The sequence below is a fragment of the Ailuropoda melanoleuca genome, chromosome 7 (genome assembly GCF_002007445.2).
Source record: "Ailuropoda melanoleuca isolate Jingjing chromosome 7, ASM200744v2, whole genome shotgun sequence".
Classification (NCBI taxonomy): domain Eukaryota; kingdom Metazoa; phylum Chordata; class Mammalia; order Carnivora; family Ursidae; genus Ailuropoda; species Ailuropoda melanoleuca.
The window spans coordinates 129617509-129632979 of NC_048224.1; the positions used below are offsets into that span (position 1 = coordinate 129617509).

General features: G+C 38.4%; 1 protein-coding gene across 1 annotated transcript in view; it reads left to right on the forward strand.

Moving 5' to 3' along the window:
- Positions 1–15471, forward strand: part of TM9SF2 (transmembrane 9 superfamily member 2) — a 58397-nt gene that overhangs the window by 30618 nt on the left and 12308 nt on the right. The window contains exons 10-13 of the mRNA XM_002914865.4: positions 6211–6343; positions 9788–9907; positions 11054–11111; positions 15166–15325. Of these exons, the coding sequence (XP_002914911.1) occupies positions 6211–6343; positions 9788–9907; positions 11054–11111; positions 15166–15325 (471 nt within the window). The remainder of the gene's footprint in view (positions 1–6210; positions 6344–9787; positions 9908–11053; positions 11112–15165; positions 15326–15471) is intronic.

The window sequence follows — 15471 nt, forward strand, 5'->3', positions numbered from 1 at the left end:
TTTCTTCTTAAAAGTTATCCTGAATTCATCTTTTCAAATAAGAAAATGATCCTTAAGAGTTGGTATGCTCTAGAAATGTAGTCGCTCCAGCATTCAGAGCTGCACTGTTCACAGCCCCGTCTGTGTTACTGGATGGGTGTGGAGTGGGCGTAGGTGCACAGCTCCATGTCTGTCCCCTGTTCTCACGTGCGTGCTGTCAACTCTCAGATTTTCCATTCCCAGCCTGCACCCAGCTTGTGAAACAGCAAAGTTGAGTGGAATAACTCCCAGGCAGTTTTTATTTGTGCATGTGTTTAACTTCTTAAAATTAATTTTCACTGAATTTTATCATTTCAACCTTTGGTATATTCAAAGTAATTTAATGTCCCAATCTCGTTTATTCTCAAAACACTTAAAGTTATATAATGTTATACATTTTATACTTTTTCATTGTATAGCAGCTCTTTGATAAAATTTCCACAAGAATCATAGTGACTTGTAATGAATACAAAAAAAGTAAGTTTATTGCTTACTTTTCCCCAACTTCTTAGCCTGTTCCCCATAACTTTTCTGTCCTAATTAGAAAAAGAATATATTAATGTTTATAAGCTTTTTAGCATTTCTGCACTACAGTTTCTTTTCCATTATTTTTACTGATTATTTTATTAAATATTTTATTAAAATAATTTCAAAATACTCTTCATACTTGGCAATTTCAAATGATTGCTGAACTAATGGTATTTTCTTCTTCATTTGTACTGAGGTGTCATGGGGTAGAGGCCACGGCAACCCTGCTTCCCCTCTTGCTCCCATTCCTTTTTTCCTACCTTACCGTGGTGGTCCAAGCAAGTCTGTTCATACATAACTCAGATCATTCACTCCTGATCACAGCCCTCCAGTGGCTTTCCATTTCACTCAGAGTGAAAGCCAGAGTCTTTACACTGGTTTGTAGGCCCTGCAGTGCCCCCTTGGGGCTCTGCTCTGGCCATACTGGCCTCCTTGCTATTCCTCAGACATGTCAGGCATGTTCTCACAGCTCCAGCCTTTACACTTGCTTTTCTCTCTACCTCAAATGTTATTTACTCCCTCAGATATTTACATGGCTAGCTCCCTTACCTACTTAGTCATTACTGAAATTGGATCTTCCCAGTGAGACCTTCCTGACCATCAAATTAAAATTACACCTCCCTGGCCCCATATACATCCATACCTTCTAAGTTTTCTCTGTAGCACTTACCACCATCTAAGGTACTCTGTATTTTACTTGTTTTGTTAATTGTCTGTCTTCCCAATGAGAACACATACTCAAAAGGGATTTTTCTGTTATACTCACTATAGTGTCTCTGGTGTTTTTTATTTTTTTATTTTTTTTTATTTTTTTAAGATTTTATTTATTTATTCGACAGAGATAGAGACAGTCAGCGAGAGAGGGAACACAAGCAGGGGGAGTGGGAGAGGAAGAAGCAGGCTCCTAACGGAGGAGCCTGATGTGGGGCTCGATCCCATAACGCTGGGATCACGCCCTGAGCCCAAGGCAGACGCTTAACCACTGTGCCACCCAGGCGCCCCTCTGGTGTTTTTTAAACAGTGCTATGTTTTTATAGTTGGTGCTCAGTAAATGTTTTTTGAATGAATGAATGAGCCATTCCTTGATGTACTAGCCTTGTTGATGCATTGCTGGGCTCGTGATAGGTAAAAAGGTATCCAGGGACTATCTTCCAATTCCACCCCATCCCCCACAAAAGTGAGCTGAGACCAGAGCAGGAAGCAATGCAAGCGCAAGAGGATGGAATTCTCCTTTGAGTCAGTCCTTTTATAAAGTCTCTAACCAACTGGGAATTTAAACCTTGGGTCAATAATGAGGGAGCTGAACCTCGGTCTCCTCCTGTATTAAGCATGGATTCTTAAAGGGGAGCAAAATGATTCTAGGTTAATAAATGCCTTCTGATTCTTGGCAGAATCAAGTAGAAATCCTTTGACGTAAAGTCTCCCAAATTTAGGTTTGTAGAATTCCCCAATTTAAGATCAATAAAATATGACCTAGGGGTGCCTAGGTGGCCCAATCAGTTGAGTGTCTGACTCTTGATTTCAGCTCAGGTCATGATGTCACGGTCATGAGATTGAGCCCACGTTGGGCTCCCCGCTCAGTGGGGTGTCTGCTTGGGATTCTTTCTCTTCCTTTCCTCTGCTTCCCCCCAACTTCTCTAAAAATAAATAAATAAATTTTTAGAAACAATCTATTAGAAATTCACAAAAAATTCACAGTAAACATTTAGAACTCCCCTGAAGATGTCAGGTACTACAACTATTAATTACAGAGTGTAAAGTATGTGAAAAAATTACAGGAATATTTAGATAAAGGAAACACAGTGTGTCCCAAGCAGAAGAAATAATAAGAAATCCACATCTAGATCAACTGTGACAAAACCATAGAACACCAGAGGAAAAAATATCTTAGAATCAGCCAGCGAGGGGGAAAGCATGAGAATCTGCAAAAGAAAAACTATTAAATTGGAAATGGAAGCTCGGAGACAGAACATCTTAAATCAGTGAGGGAAATTAACTGTTTACGTGGAATCATGTACCTAGAGAAGGTATCTTTCAAGAATGAAGGTGAAATACCTTTTTCAGATGAACAGAAATAGTGGACCACAGACCATCACTGAAGGAATATCTATAGAAGTAAACTTCAGCAGTGAATCAATCAATCCTTCAATCGATCATACATGAAGAAATTTCTATATAAGTACTTTAGCAGAAAATAAATAAATAAAAAACAATCTGAAAGAGATATTTAGAAAGATGGGTGAACAAAGAGATTCCAAGTAAACATTTTCTGTTTATAATGAGTCTAAATTTGGAGATTAACAAAAATGTATCAGCAGAGAAAAAAACAAATTTGATATATAGTATTGGATAAAGTGGGTGGCCATCTGGTTGAAAAATAAGGTAGATTCCAACCTTATTCATTATGTTAAATCAAAATGTGAAACTATAAAATACTAGAACACATGAGAAGTTATTTTTAAATCTTGAAGAAGGGTAGAATTTTTTAAGTATCACAGCCAGAAGTTAAAAAAGAAATGATTGCTCTATGATTACTATGTTTTAAAAAATTTGAATAGTAAGAAATACCATTAAGTAAAAAGATGAAAGTCAAATGGGAAAATATCTAACACATGTCACAAACAGTTAATTCCTCATAAATAAAGAAATCCTAAAATCATTAAAAAAACAAGCAGCAGCCCAGTAAGAAACCAGGCATGGTACATGAAAAGAGAGGCCATTAAAAAGAAACACAAGGGATGCCTGGGTGGCTCAGTCGGTGAAGCATCTGCCTTTGGCTCAGGTCATGATCCCAGAGTCCTGGGATCAAGCCCCACATCAGTCTCCTTGCTGGGCGGGGAGCTTGCTTCTCTCTCTGCCTGTAGCTCTGCCTACTTGTGCGTGCGTGCACTCTCTCTCACGCTCTCTCTCTCTGACAAGTAAAATCTTTAAAAAAAAAAAAAAACACACACACAAATGGCTCTTAAACACATAAAAAGATGTAGGATCATTCATAATAAGAGAAATGCAAAATAAAACTGCAGTGTGAGATTGCTCCTCTGGCACACTGACAGAAATTAAAATGTTTGATAATGTGGTGGGGGATTGAGGACATGAGCACTTTGATGCATAGTTTGTGAGAATGTAAATTGGTATAACTTAATGAAAAGCACTTTGGCAGTATTAGTTTATAATGTAAATAGTTTGACCCGACAATTCAGTTCTTAGAAACTAACTTGGATGCAAAGGTTTTCATTATTACTGCTATTTTTTATTTTAAAACAATATATTATTGCTTATAATAACAAAAGATCTTAAGAAACCCAAATACTCATTAATAGGGGACTGATTTTTATAAATTAGGGAATGTCCCTGTAGTGGAATACTGTGTAATCATTAAAAAGAATGAGGCAATTCTGTATATACAAATGTGGAAGCATCTCCATGATATCATTAGACTAAAACAGCAAGGTGTGAAATAATTTGTATAATACGCTGCCATTTATGCAAAATGAGAAAAGGTATTCATGCATTTCCTTATGTATAAGTAGAGTATCTCTGCAAAGATAATAAGAAACTAGTCACATTTGTTTTCTCCAAAGAAAGGGGACCTGGCTCTTTATGGGAAACTTAGTTTTCACTTAACTCAGAATTTTTTAGTGCTAATTCAGTAAAAAAGTAATCAGAAATGGTCCCTCGTCTGTAACACTACCCCACCTAAAAGAAGAGATGAGTGTATATTTTTCCCCACATACTTTTAATGTAGACATTCACAGAAGCACAGAGAGTAATATACCCATCACCCTGGTCCAGCAGTTCTTAGCTCACATGTTCAGTTTTGTTTTAGAATCCCACCAGCTCCTCCCTTTCAGTTATTTTGAAGCCAATCCCAAATATAATTTTATTCAATCCATTTAGAACCCATGTACTTTTAATAAAACTTCAATTTGTACATTCATCAAAAATGACTAGAGTGTAATTCCCTGGTATATATGGAAGTATTTTTATTATTTCCTTATATTAGCCATTGTAAGAGCAGGATTAGTACCTATATAAAAGTTTCCATGTTTCAAATTTCACTTGATTTATATTTATTTATTTATTTATTTATTTATTTTTTAAGATTTTATTTATTTATGTGACAGAGATAGAGACAGCCAGCGAGAGAGGGAACACAAGCAGGGGGAGTGGGAGAGGAAGAAGCAGGCTCATAGCGGAGGAGCCTGATGTGGGGCTCAATCCCACAACGCCGGGATCACGCCCTGAGCCGAAGGCAGACGCTTAACCGCCGTGCCACCCAGGCGCCCCTTGATTTATATTTATTAAAAAATATGTGTAAATGTACCATATTATCAATGGCATTGTCTGCTATTCACAAAGATAGAAGTTTGGGAATTTGGGGTAGAGACGAGATCCATCCTGAAGGAAATGTAGAGAAATGAGGCTGAAAAAGTAACAGGGGCCAGAGTCTGAAGGACTTGTAAGCAATACAGTTTGAAGATCACAGGGAAGCTCTTAAAAGAATTTTAAGCAGCACTGACCTAGCCAGGTTTGTGATGTAGGAAAATCACTTTGAATATTATGTGGAGAATCATTCAGAACAGGGCAAGATTGAAGGTACAGAAACCAGTCCAGAGGTGGTTATGGAACTCCCAGAGATAGGATGGTGGCAGGGAAGAAAAAAGGAGATGGACAGACAGATACAGAGGGTGTTAAGAAGGTGGGATGGAATACTGATTGACTGGTTGACTGTGGAGAAGGTGGAAGAGGGAGAGAAAATAAATGACCCCATGTTTCTGGTCCAGAGCACCCAGTTGGTTAAAGGACCCTGCTGGTTCCTGTATTGAGAAGTAACTGAACAGAAGCAAAGGTGGGAACACAGAGGTCGGTGCGGTATATATTGCAATAGCCAAGTGAGAGGTCATGAGTCTAACAGGGAGCTAGTGTTGGGTTCTGCTGAAATATTTTGGAGGCAGAGCTGAAGATTTGTTAAGGGACTATTCAAGGTGTGAAAAAAGGGGGGAATTAAGGAGGATTCCAAGGTTTTGGAGACTGAACAGCTGGCAAGATGGAGCTTTTACTACTGGGTGACCAGGTTGGGGGGGGGTGCTGCTGCAGAATGAGTATAGGTGGGGAGGGAGAATCCATTCAGTTGTGGGTAATTCTGTTCAGGATGCTTATTAAACAACCATGTGGAGCTGTTGATTAGGCAAATTGTGTACGTGTGTCTAGAGATCAGGAGAGCAGTTAGGGCTGGTGACAAACTTATTCATATGCTCATAGCTAAGCCTACTATACCCAGCAAAGTAGCTGTGAAACCTAATACCATTCATTCATTTTGGAAATTAGTAAATGTAGATTGAAAAGGATAAAGTGTGAGTAAAAATTAAGTCATCAGGTTGGCTCATAAAGCTTGACTAGAACTAGACAAGTACCACATTATTTTGTATCTTTTTGAAGTTTTTCAATATATTTTTATAGACCTTAACATACAACATTCCTTTAAAAGCAATTCAGGAAGACTGTATAAAGCTCTAGGAGTCAAACTTCATAAAACTTTGAAATTGAAATAAATACTAACATTTGTAAGTTTAAAAAAATTTTTCAGTATCAGCATATAGAACAAACTGTCTAGCTGTCCTGGTGATACCACATATCAATTAAACAACTTCATTCCCTTTTTAGGAGGATGCCCAGGAAGAATTTGGCTGGAAACTAGTTCATGGTGATATATTCCGTCCTCCAAGAAAAGGGATGCTACTATCAGTCTTTCTTGGATCGGGGACACAGATTTTAATTATGACTTTTGTGACTCTATGTAAGTATTAAGGGAAAATTAAAAAGTAGAAAATACTTTTTCTAAATAATTATTTGAAAACCAGTGTTCTGGGGGGCCTGGGTGACTCGGTTAAGCATCCAACTCTTGATTTCAGTGCAGGTCATGATCTCCGGATTATGGGATCGAGCCCTGCTCGGCGCTCAGCACGGAGTCTGCTTGAGATTTTCTCTCTCCCTCTATCCCTCCCCCTGCTTGCGCACTCATGCGTTCTCTCTCTAAAATAAATAGATAAAATCTTTAAAAAAACAACAACAACATGGAAACCAGTTTTCCTAAGTGTATCTAGGCTAGATTGTTTCTAAGAGCCCTTTTCGCTTTTAAGTCTGTGTGCTTTGGCTATACGTTACTGGGAGGCAGGGTTAGCTGTGCCAGAAATCTGACTTCATATCTCCTTACGGCTGCATAGAGACCAAGCCTTTGTCATGGAGTTGGAGCTAAAGAGGACTAGGTACTTGAAGACCAGCTGGGTCTCAGTCTGGGTGGCTTGGAACCAGAGTCATGCAGGTTGACTCTGCCACCCCACCAGGAGCAGTATGATAAGGATTCCAAGACATTTTTGGCTTCCACTGAAAGAAAAAAAAGAAGAGGGAATGAGGCAGAAAGCTTTTTTTAGACCTTCCTCATCTTAGAAGGATTTAGGAAGCAAGACCTTTCTTCACTAGCAGTGTTCAGGAGAGAGCTTCCTACACAAAAAATATCTTCTCTTTGTGCCACCTGAAAATCTTCAGAAATGTTGTTACTTAAATTTTTGTCAATTAAGACAACCATTTTTTTTTAATAGCCCCTCCTCCCCCTTTGAGTTGCTGATCAGTCACAGGGGTGGTTCTGAGGCTGCTGTATGGGAATACGGTATTTCTGCAGTTTTCTTAATTGTAAGAAAAAAAGGTTTATGAATAGAATTTTCTAAATTTTGCTTTTATTTTCCTTATGTTTCCTTTATTGGTGCCTTCTAATGAACAGTAACACATGAATTATTACTGGAAGAATTCGGAAATCCCTGACCTTTTAATAATTTTTTAATGAACATTTGTTCTTATGTTTGCATATTAAATATGTAATACTAAAGTCACTTTATGTTAGTAAAATTATTCCACATTTTTGTGATGGAACTTTATAAATGCTTTACAAAGAGGATTCTCACTTCCCAGTGTCTGGCACCTGAGTAAGTTTGAGAACCACTGACTTACACCTCTAGGCTTACTTTGAAGACTAACCTGAAGATTAACGAGAACATGTATCTTTAGCTACTTAGGTAAGGAGATGCAGCTGTGATGGGTAGGCCTAGAATTCTTAAGTATATTATACCGAAGAGGGTGGGTTGGGAGAAGACATCATGACAGAGATTTGGACACAGCCAGAGGATAGCATGAAGGCATTAGATCTCCAGAGAGTCAGGGTAGAGCAGGAGCAGAGTGGGTGCTTCAGGATAAAATTCTCTTTGAAAATTTTATTGGGAGTTGCCTTCTGTCATCATCTGGTCCTTGTTGGGGTCTGCTAGAAAGTGAATTAGTGAGGAAGGAAAGTTTCAGAGAGCCTATGGATCATTTTCCTTAAATGCTCAAATATGAGCTTTCTCCTTCAGAACAGTCCACTTCTCAGTTCTGGGGAGAAAGGGGGGATGCATTTTGGTTGAAATTCTGATAGGTCTTCTAAAGTTACCCTGGTTGGTGTCCTGCTTATGAGTTTCTCCTCTTGCCCTTCGGTCGGTAGTGATGAGAAGGTGTGGGTGGACATGTGCTTGATTATGTACACCTCGGAAACTCTTGGAACTTTCTTGCTCCTGGGATTAAAAAGCCACTTGGATTTCTTTCTGAGCAAAGTGATAACTTCTGAATCCCAGCTTAAAGCCAGGAATCTCTACAAATACAAGATATCATTTTTATTCTTATTAGTCAGGTGGGTTATATAAGGAAGAACAAATAAAACCAACCAAGTAAATAAAGGTAGAAGCCAGAATTTCCCCAGGTCATTGACCAAGGCTTTCAGTAACTTGTGTTCAGCAAGTTGGTACTGTGAAATCTTTATTCTCTTGTTTAATTTTATTTTTTTATTTTTATTTTTTAAAGATTTTATTTATTTATTTGACAGAGATAGAGACAGCCAGCAAGAGAGGGAACACAAGCAGGGGGAGTGGGAGAGGAAGAAGCAGGCTCATAGCGGAGGAGCCTGATGTGGGGCTCGATCCCGTAACGCTGGGATCACGCCCTGAGCTGAAGGCAGATGCTTAACTGCTGTGCCACCCAGGCGCCCCATATTCTCTTGTTTTATTCATTGGTTAGGTTTTGTCTTGTCTTTTGTGTTTGACTGTTATAAGGTATTTTTCACCCCAGAGGATTCAGTATTTTTATTTATTTATTTATTTTTAGATTTTATATATTTACTTGAGAGAGCATGAGCAAGAGAGAGGCAGCAGAGGGTGAAGGAGAAGCAGACTCCCTGCTGAGTAGGGAACCCAGTGCAGAGCTCAATCCTGGGACTCTGGGCTCATGACCTGAGCCAAAGGCAGATGCTTAACCGACTAAGCCACCCAGGCACCACTGCCTCCCCAAGTATTATTTTTAAAGGGAACAAAAGTGGGACTATTTCATGGTGGGAATATCTTTATTCATATTAATTTTTAAAAGCTATACTTGACAGGGCACCTGGGTAGCTCAGTTGGTTAAGTGACTCTTGGTTTCAACTCAAGTCATGATCTCAGGGTCATGGGATCGAGCCCCACATCAGCTCTGCTCAGCACGGGGTCTACTTGAAATTCTCACTGTCTATCTCTCTCTCTACCCCCTTTTTCCCCTTTGTCCCTCCCACAACTCATGTGCGCTCTCTCTCTCTTTCCATCCCTCCCTCCCTCCTCTCTCTCTCAAAAAAATTTTAAAATCTTAAAAAAAAAGAAAAAAAAAAGCTGTACTTGAATCAGAAGAGCTGAAAGCACCCGTGAGCACCCAGTCAGCCTTCCCGGATAATAGGAAAGGTGGGATCTTATGGACCCTGACAAGAAATGGCCAAAGTAGAGTTTGCTTTATTTATTATCCTGTTGATGTAGTACCTTAAAATATTGCTAAGATTTAGTGTGACTGTATGGTAAGACAGTATATTAATGAGATTGTATTTGGTTTCTTGTTTAAAAAAACGAAAGGGGTGGGGCACCTGGGTGGCACAGCGGTTAAGCGTCTGCCTTTGGCTCAGGGCGTAATCCCGGCGTTATGAGATCGAGCCCCACATCAGGCTCCTCTGCTATGAGCCTGCTTCTTCCTCTCCCACTCCCCCTGCTTGTGTTCCCTCTCTCGCTGGCTGTCTCTATCTCTGTCGAATAAATAAATAAAATCTTTAAAAAAAAATAAAAAAATAAAAAATCGAAAGGGGTCTTCTATTACTTCAGAAAGGAAACAGGAATAAAATTTGTAACTTAAAATACTTATTTTTTAGTTTTCGCTTGCCTGGGATTTTTGTCACCTGCCAACAGAGGAGCACTGATGACTTGTGCTGTGGTCCTGTGGGTGCTGCTGGGCACTCCTGCAGGCTATGTCGCTGCCAGATTTTATAAGTGTAAGTAAGAGCCACCTTGACTGTCAGGTCAGGAATCTCTGCACCTGAGCCTGTGCGTCCAGTCGGTGATTTTCTTGAAACAATATGCATTATAGATACATACCTTTAAAAGAAGCTTGTGATGTGGATGACCATCCCTAGATTTTGTTTAAAAACGTTCATATGGTGAGGTAAGCAAATGTAGGTGCTGCGTATCCACCATCCCCTCTGTTCTTCTACTTCTGAGTTTTGACATAAGAGGTTTGGCTGAGCAACTTAGATTTGCTACATTCATAGAAATGTATATAGACTAATAAAGGAAGATAATATACTTAGGAGTATCACTGATTATTAACTAAAATAAGTAGTATATATAGTAATACCTTTTCTTAAGTGAGAGGTCATGCTAAAGAGCCCTGACATAATTTAATTTGCTTTTATAATATAATTCGTTGCAGTCTCTTGTATTCTTGCTTTCTAAAAGCAAAATAAATTTCAGCGAAAAAAAGCATCAGGGCCATGGGGTAAGGATGGGATATGACTAGATGACTGGCAAAGCAGTTTTGCCAGGGTCAGTGAATGCCAGCGTTTGCCATGGAATCCTGAAGTCTACTGAGATAACCTCATAGGTAACCTGTAACTTAAAGTGACAGGGAGGAGGTAAAAAAAAAACCCATGCTCTGAAAACATCTTCATGTACAGACTTTCAGTTAGAAAATTTAAGTGTGCTACAATTTAGGCTTGAGGGTTCCTAGTTATATAACAAATTCTGAAACTGGCTGCAAGGTAAAGGAGAATCCCCAGTATGCCCATTCTCTACCCAGACCCATGGATTGAAACTGGCCTAGAGCTTAAGGGTTTGTTTTATTTGGAAATTAAAAAAAAAAAAATTAGAAAAAGAAGTGGTCTTGATGACCTTCCTTTAAGTGTTAGATTTATTACGCTGAAGCAAGCATCTTGAGAGCTTGGTTTGTCGAGGGAAGTGCTGTGATGTGCGTCTCTGATCTGCATCACTTGTGGAGGGCTTGTCATACCATTTGCTAGCGCGATTTTCTAGGAGTGAGGACCCAGTGCTGTCTGAAAATTTGTTTAATCCTGGACATATATGGCCATTTGGTTTGCTTTGAAGAAAAGTCTGTGTTATTCCACTTTTGTTTTCTTCTACAGCCTTTGGAGGTGAGAAGTGGAAAACAAATGTTTTATTGACATCATTTCTTTGTCCTGGGTAAGTAATAGTAACTTTTCAATAGTAACTTTCTTACATAGTCATAAAATTTAGTTCCCAAATTTTTGATTTCTTTAGTCTTGAATCTTCTTGTTCTCTAAACCATGTACCCTAGAAAATGAATTTAATTTTTTAAAAAGGGATAAAAAGTGAATATTTAATAAACATTTACACAGTGACTACCACCTGCCATATCTGGAAAAAGTATCCTTTTTTTTAAGATTTTATTTATTTGTCGAGAAAGAGCACAAGCAGGGGGAGCAGCAGGCAGAGGGAGAAGTAGGCTCCCTGCTGAGCAAGGAGCCTGATGTGGGACTCGGTCCTAAGACCCTGGGATCATGACCTGAGCTGACGGCAGACGCTTAACCGACTGAGCCACCCAGGCATCCCTGGAAAAATGTTTTTGGGCACAAGAAATTGTTACATTCCTTTTCTTTAAAGTCTGTTTCTTAGCCCATGTGTAAGGCTGCATTGAAAGCTTTTGACCTGATCACAAGAAGGGGTTTTCACTTGAACATAGTTTAGGCAAGCGAACATTTTCAGATTTCTGTCAAAAGTATTGCCACCTTTAAGCCACCTAAGTGTCCATTGATAGATGAATGGGGTAAAGAAGATGTGTGTGTCTGAATATATATATACACACACACATACACAATGGAATATCACTCAGCTATAAAAAAAGAATGAGATTTCGCCATTTGTGACAATATGGATGGACCTAGAGGGTATTATGCTAAGTGAAATAAGACAGAGAAAGACAGATACCATAATATTTTACTTATATGTGGAATCTAAAAATAAACAAAACAGAAGTAGACTCATAAATACAGAGGACAAATTTGTGGTTGCCGGAGGGGAGAAGGGAGGTGGATGGGCAAAATAAGTGAAGAGGATTAAGAGGTACAAACATCCAGTTGTAAAATAAATAAGCAATAGAGGTGAAAAGTACAGCATAAGGAACATAGTCAATAATACAGTACTAACATTATATAACAGACGGTGACTTTATTATCATGGTGAGCAGTGAGCAATGGATAGACATTGTCAGATCACTGTTGTACACCTGAAACTAATATAACATTGTATGTCAACTATATTTCAAAGATAAAAAATTGTTTTAAAGTATTAAGTTTTATTTAGAGTTTATTCCATTCAGTAGAGTAATATGTAGTAAGCGTTTAAAAAAACAGTGATCACACAAAAACAACAAACAATAACTGTGACGCTTTGGGAGGATAGCTTTTGATATCAAGTATCTGATTGATGTCTGGTCCTAGAACTAGAACCCACTTTCTTCCCAAGTTCGGATTTCTGGTGGACAGGAGCCAGTCTCTGAGCAATCAGCAGCAATAATGAAAGCCAAAGGTTAAAATTAGAAACCTGGACTATTCCATTTGCAAGCTAGAAATAAAAGAGTGACAATAGTTGCATTGTTTATACATGTTTGGGATAAAGTTTCTCTCAGATAATTACCTCCATGAAGAATGGCATGCTTCTCAGCCATTCATGTTGTATTCATATTTTTAGATGCTTTTCTCAAACTAAATGCTTTTGTCAACTAAAGAAGTGTCTCTTCTTCCCAGGATAAGTCAGCTGTGATTTCCTTCAGAATCTTGCCTTTCAGATATTCCTCCTAATCTCTAGCACCTTCTGTTTCTCCCTTTTTCTACATTCTGTTCATGTGTTTCATCTCCTTTCCTACAAATAAACTTAGGCCTCCCAAATCCTAAAAAGAGCTTCATCTCATAGGCATCTTTCCCTCTACTATCTTACTTCTTTTACGTTCCCAACAAGCTGCCTTGAAAAAATATCCTACATTCCTTTTTTCTCATTTTCTCAGCATACATTTACAGCATAAAGCCACATCATCTGTCTGTCTTCTCCATCACTTTAGTGAAAGCTTTTCTCAAAGGTTACCAACAACATTCCCCCCCCCCCTTTTTTTTTAAGATTTTATTTATTTGACAGAGACACAGCGAGAGAGGGAACACAAGCAGAGGGAGAGGGAGAAGCAGACTTCCCACTGAGCAGGGAGTCCTACGCAGGGCTTGATCCGAGGACCCTGGGATCATGACCTGAGCCAAAGGCAGACGCTTAATGACTGAGCCACCCAAATGCCCCACATTCCCATTTTTAAACCTAGGAATCATTTTCTCTGTCTTCAGTCTCTCTCTCTCTACATTATCTAATATTGGGATACTTTCTCCTTGAAACGTCTTTCTTTTTTGGCTTCATAGAAATTATCCTAAGCCAGTTTTTTCATATCTCTGATCAGCCCTTCTTTGATTTATCTTCTTCATCCCACCCTGAAAAGTAGGTGTTCACCAGAAGGATGGTGAGGTAATGAGAGAGGGAGAGAGAGGAAAAGCACACAAGAGTGCATCAAGAACCCAAGGGGGCAGGGAGAATTGGTGTTCACCTAGGAAAAGGAGTACCATTTAATGGGGTTCCTGGGTGGCTCAGACAGTTAAGCATCTACTTTTGGCTCAGGTCACGATCTCAGGGTCCTGGGATCCAGTCCCACATCATTCTCCCTTCTCAACGGGGAGTCTGCTTCTCCCTTTGCCCCCCCACCCCCCGCTCCTGTTCTCCCTCTCCCTCCCCCCCAAAAATAAATATTTAATTTAAAAAGTACCACTTAATGAGACAAAATTAATTCATGTAATTTTATGTAAATAAACACCTGCTTGTAATTATTACAGTAGACGCAACAAAGTGGCATTTGATGTTACTAAACATTGTTTCCATATTTAAAAAGAATTTAATGGAGAAAGAAATGCTTCCTTATATTAATAAAAACCTCAATTTATTTGTGATATAATTTGTATACAGAGAACATCAACAAATTTCAGCCATAAAACATAGAGAATTAATGCAAGAGTTTGACAGTATGGCTAGATATCAGCTAATATTCCAACATCCTGAATACTACCAATAGCAAATTAAATGTTTTAATGGTAGTTGTAGTTGTATGGGAAGAGGACTCTATTCACAGGAGTATTAGCCACAGAAAACCTTCACAATATCTGAAATAACTTGTCAAAACATGCACCATCCAGGTGACAAGTTTACAAAGCTAATTAACTAGTATGAGATATAAATTCACCGTGTTACTTGATGAGAATACCTAGTGTATGAGGGGCTTGGCAATGTGCTGTGGCTACTAGCACAGAAAACATAGAAATAGACCAGATATTCATGGAAGCGTGCTAGATGTGGCATCACAAACCAGAAGAAGTGTTAAATGATGCTGGTAAAATTGTATATATGAAGGGAGAAACTTTCTTCTTACCAGTCACACACACAATCAATTCCAGGTACAATCTAAATGTAATGGGCATAATGATTAGAAGAAAATATAGAAAAGTATCATCATGATCCCAGGTTAGGAAAGACTTTCTTCTCTTAAAGTACACCAAGGATAAAGGGGAAAATTGATGACCGATCACATTAAAAACTGTGGGGAGTGTAGAAACAATTATAGTATGATTACAGCCATGTTTTTAAAAAGGTACTCATAGAAGAAAGACTGAAGGGAAATTTAGTACACATGTTCACTCGTTTGGGTTCATAAAAAGCTATCAACTGGGAGAACGAGATATTTAACAAGGAATTATTTAGTAGCTAGAATATATAAATAACTCACATCTATAACTTTGGAAAAGATGTACAACCCAAATGAAAAATGAGCAGTAGATGTAACCAGCAAGTCACAGAAATAGTACCTATAAAGCCAACAAGCATAAGGTGCTCAGTGGCAGTTGTCAACAGGAGATGCAAATTAAAACAACAAACTTGACAATCTAAAACATGAGGAAATATGTAAAGAGATAACTTTCATAAACTGCTGGTGGGAGTTTAAGTCAGGCAGAAAAATCTGGAAAGTAATTTGGCAATTTCTAGTGAAGTTTTAAATTCATATACCCCATTACTCAGCAATTTCATTTTCTTTGTATATAACAACATAGAAATTATAATATTAATGACATATGATTGGTACTATATCATTTGCTTCTGACTCAAGTTTTACCCAAAAGCCTATTGTGTCTTTCAGGATTGTATTTGCTGACTTCTTTATAATGAATCTGATTCTCTGGGGAGAAGGATCTTCAGCAGCTATTCCTTTTGGAACATTGGTTGCCATATTGGCTCTTTGGTTCTGCATATCTGTGCCTCTGACATTTATTGGTGCATACTTCGGTTTTAAGAAGAATGTAAGTTTATAGGTGTTAATTTATTCAAATAAATTTCTGCTATGGAAATTAGCATATGCCACCTTAAAAGATAGGAAAGTGTCTTAAAAAAAAGCTGTCTAAAAGATATACTTATCCTATGTGATCTGGATTTTATAGAAAACGGA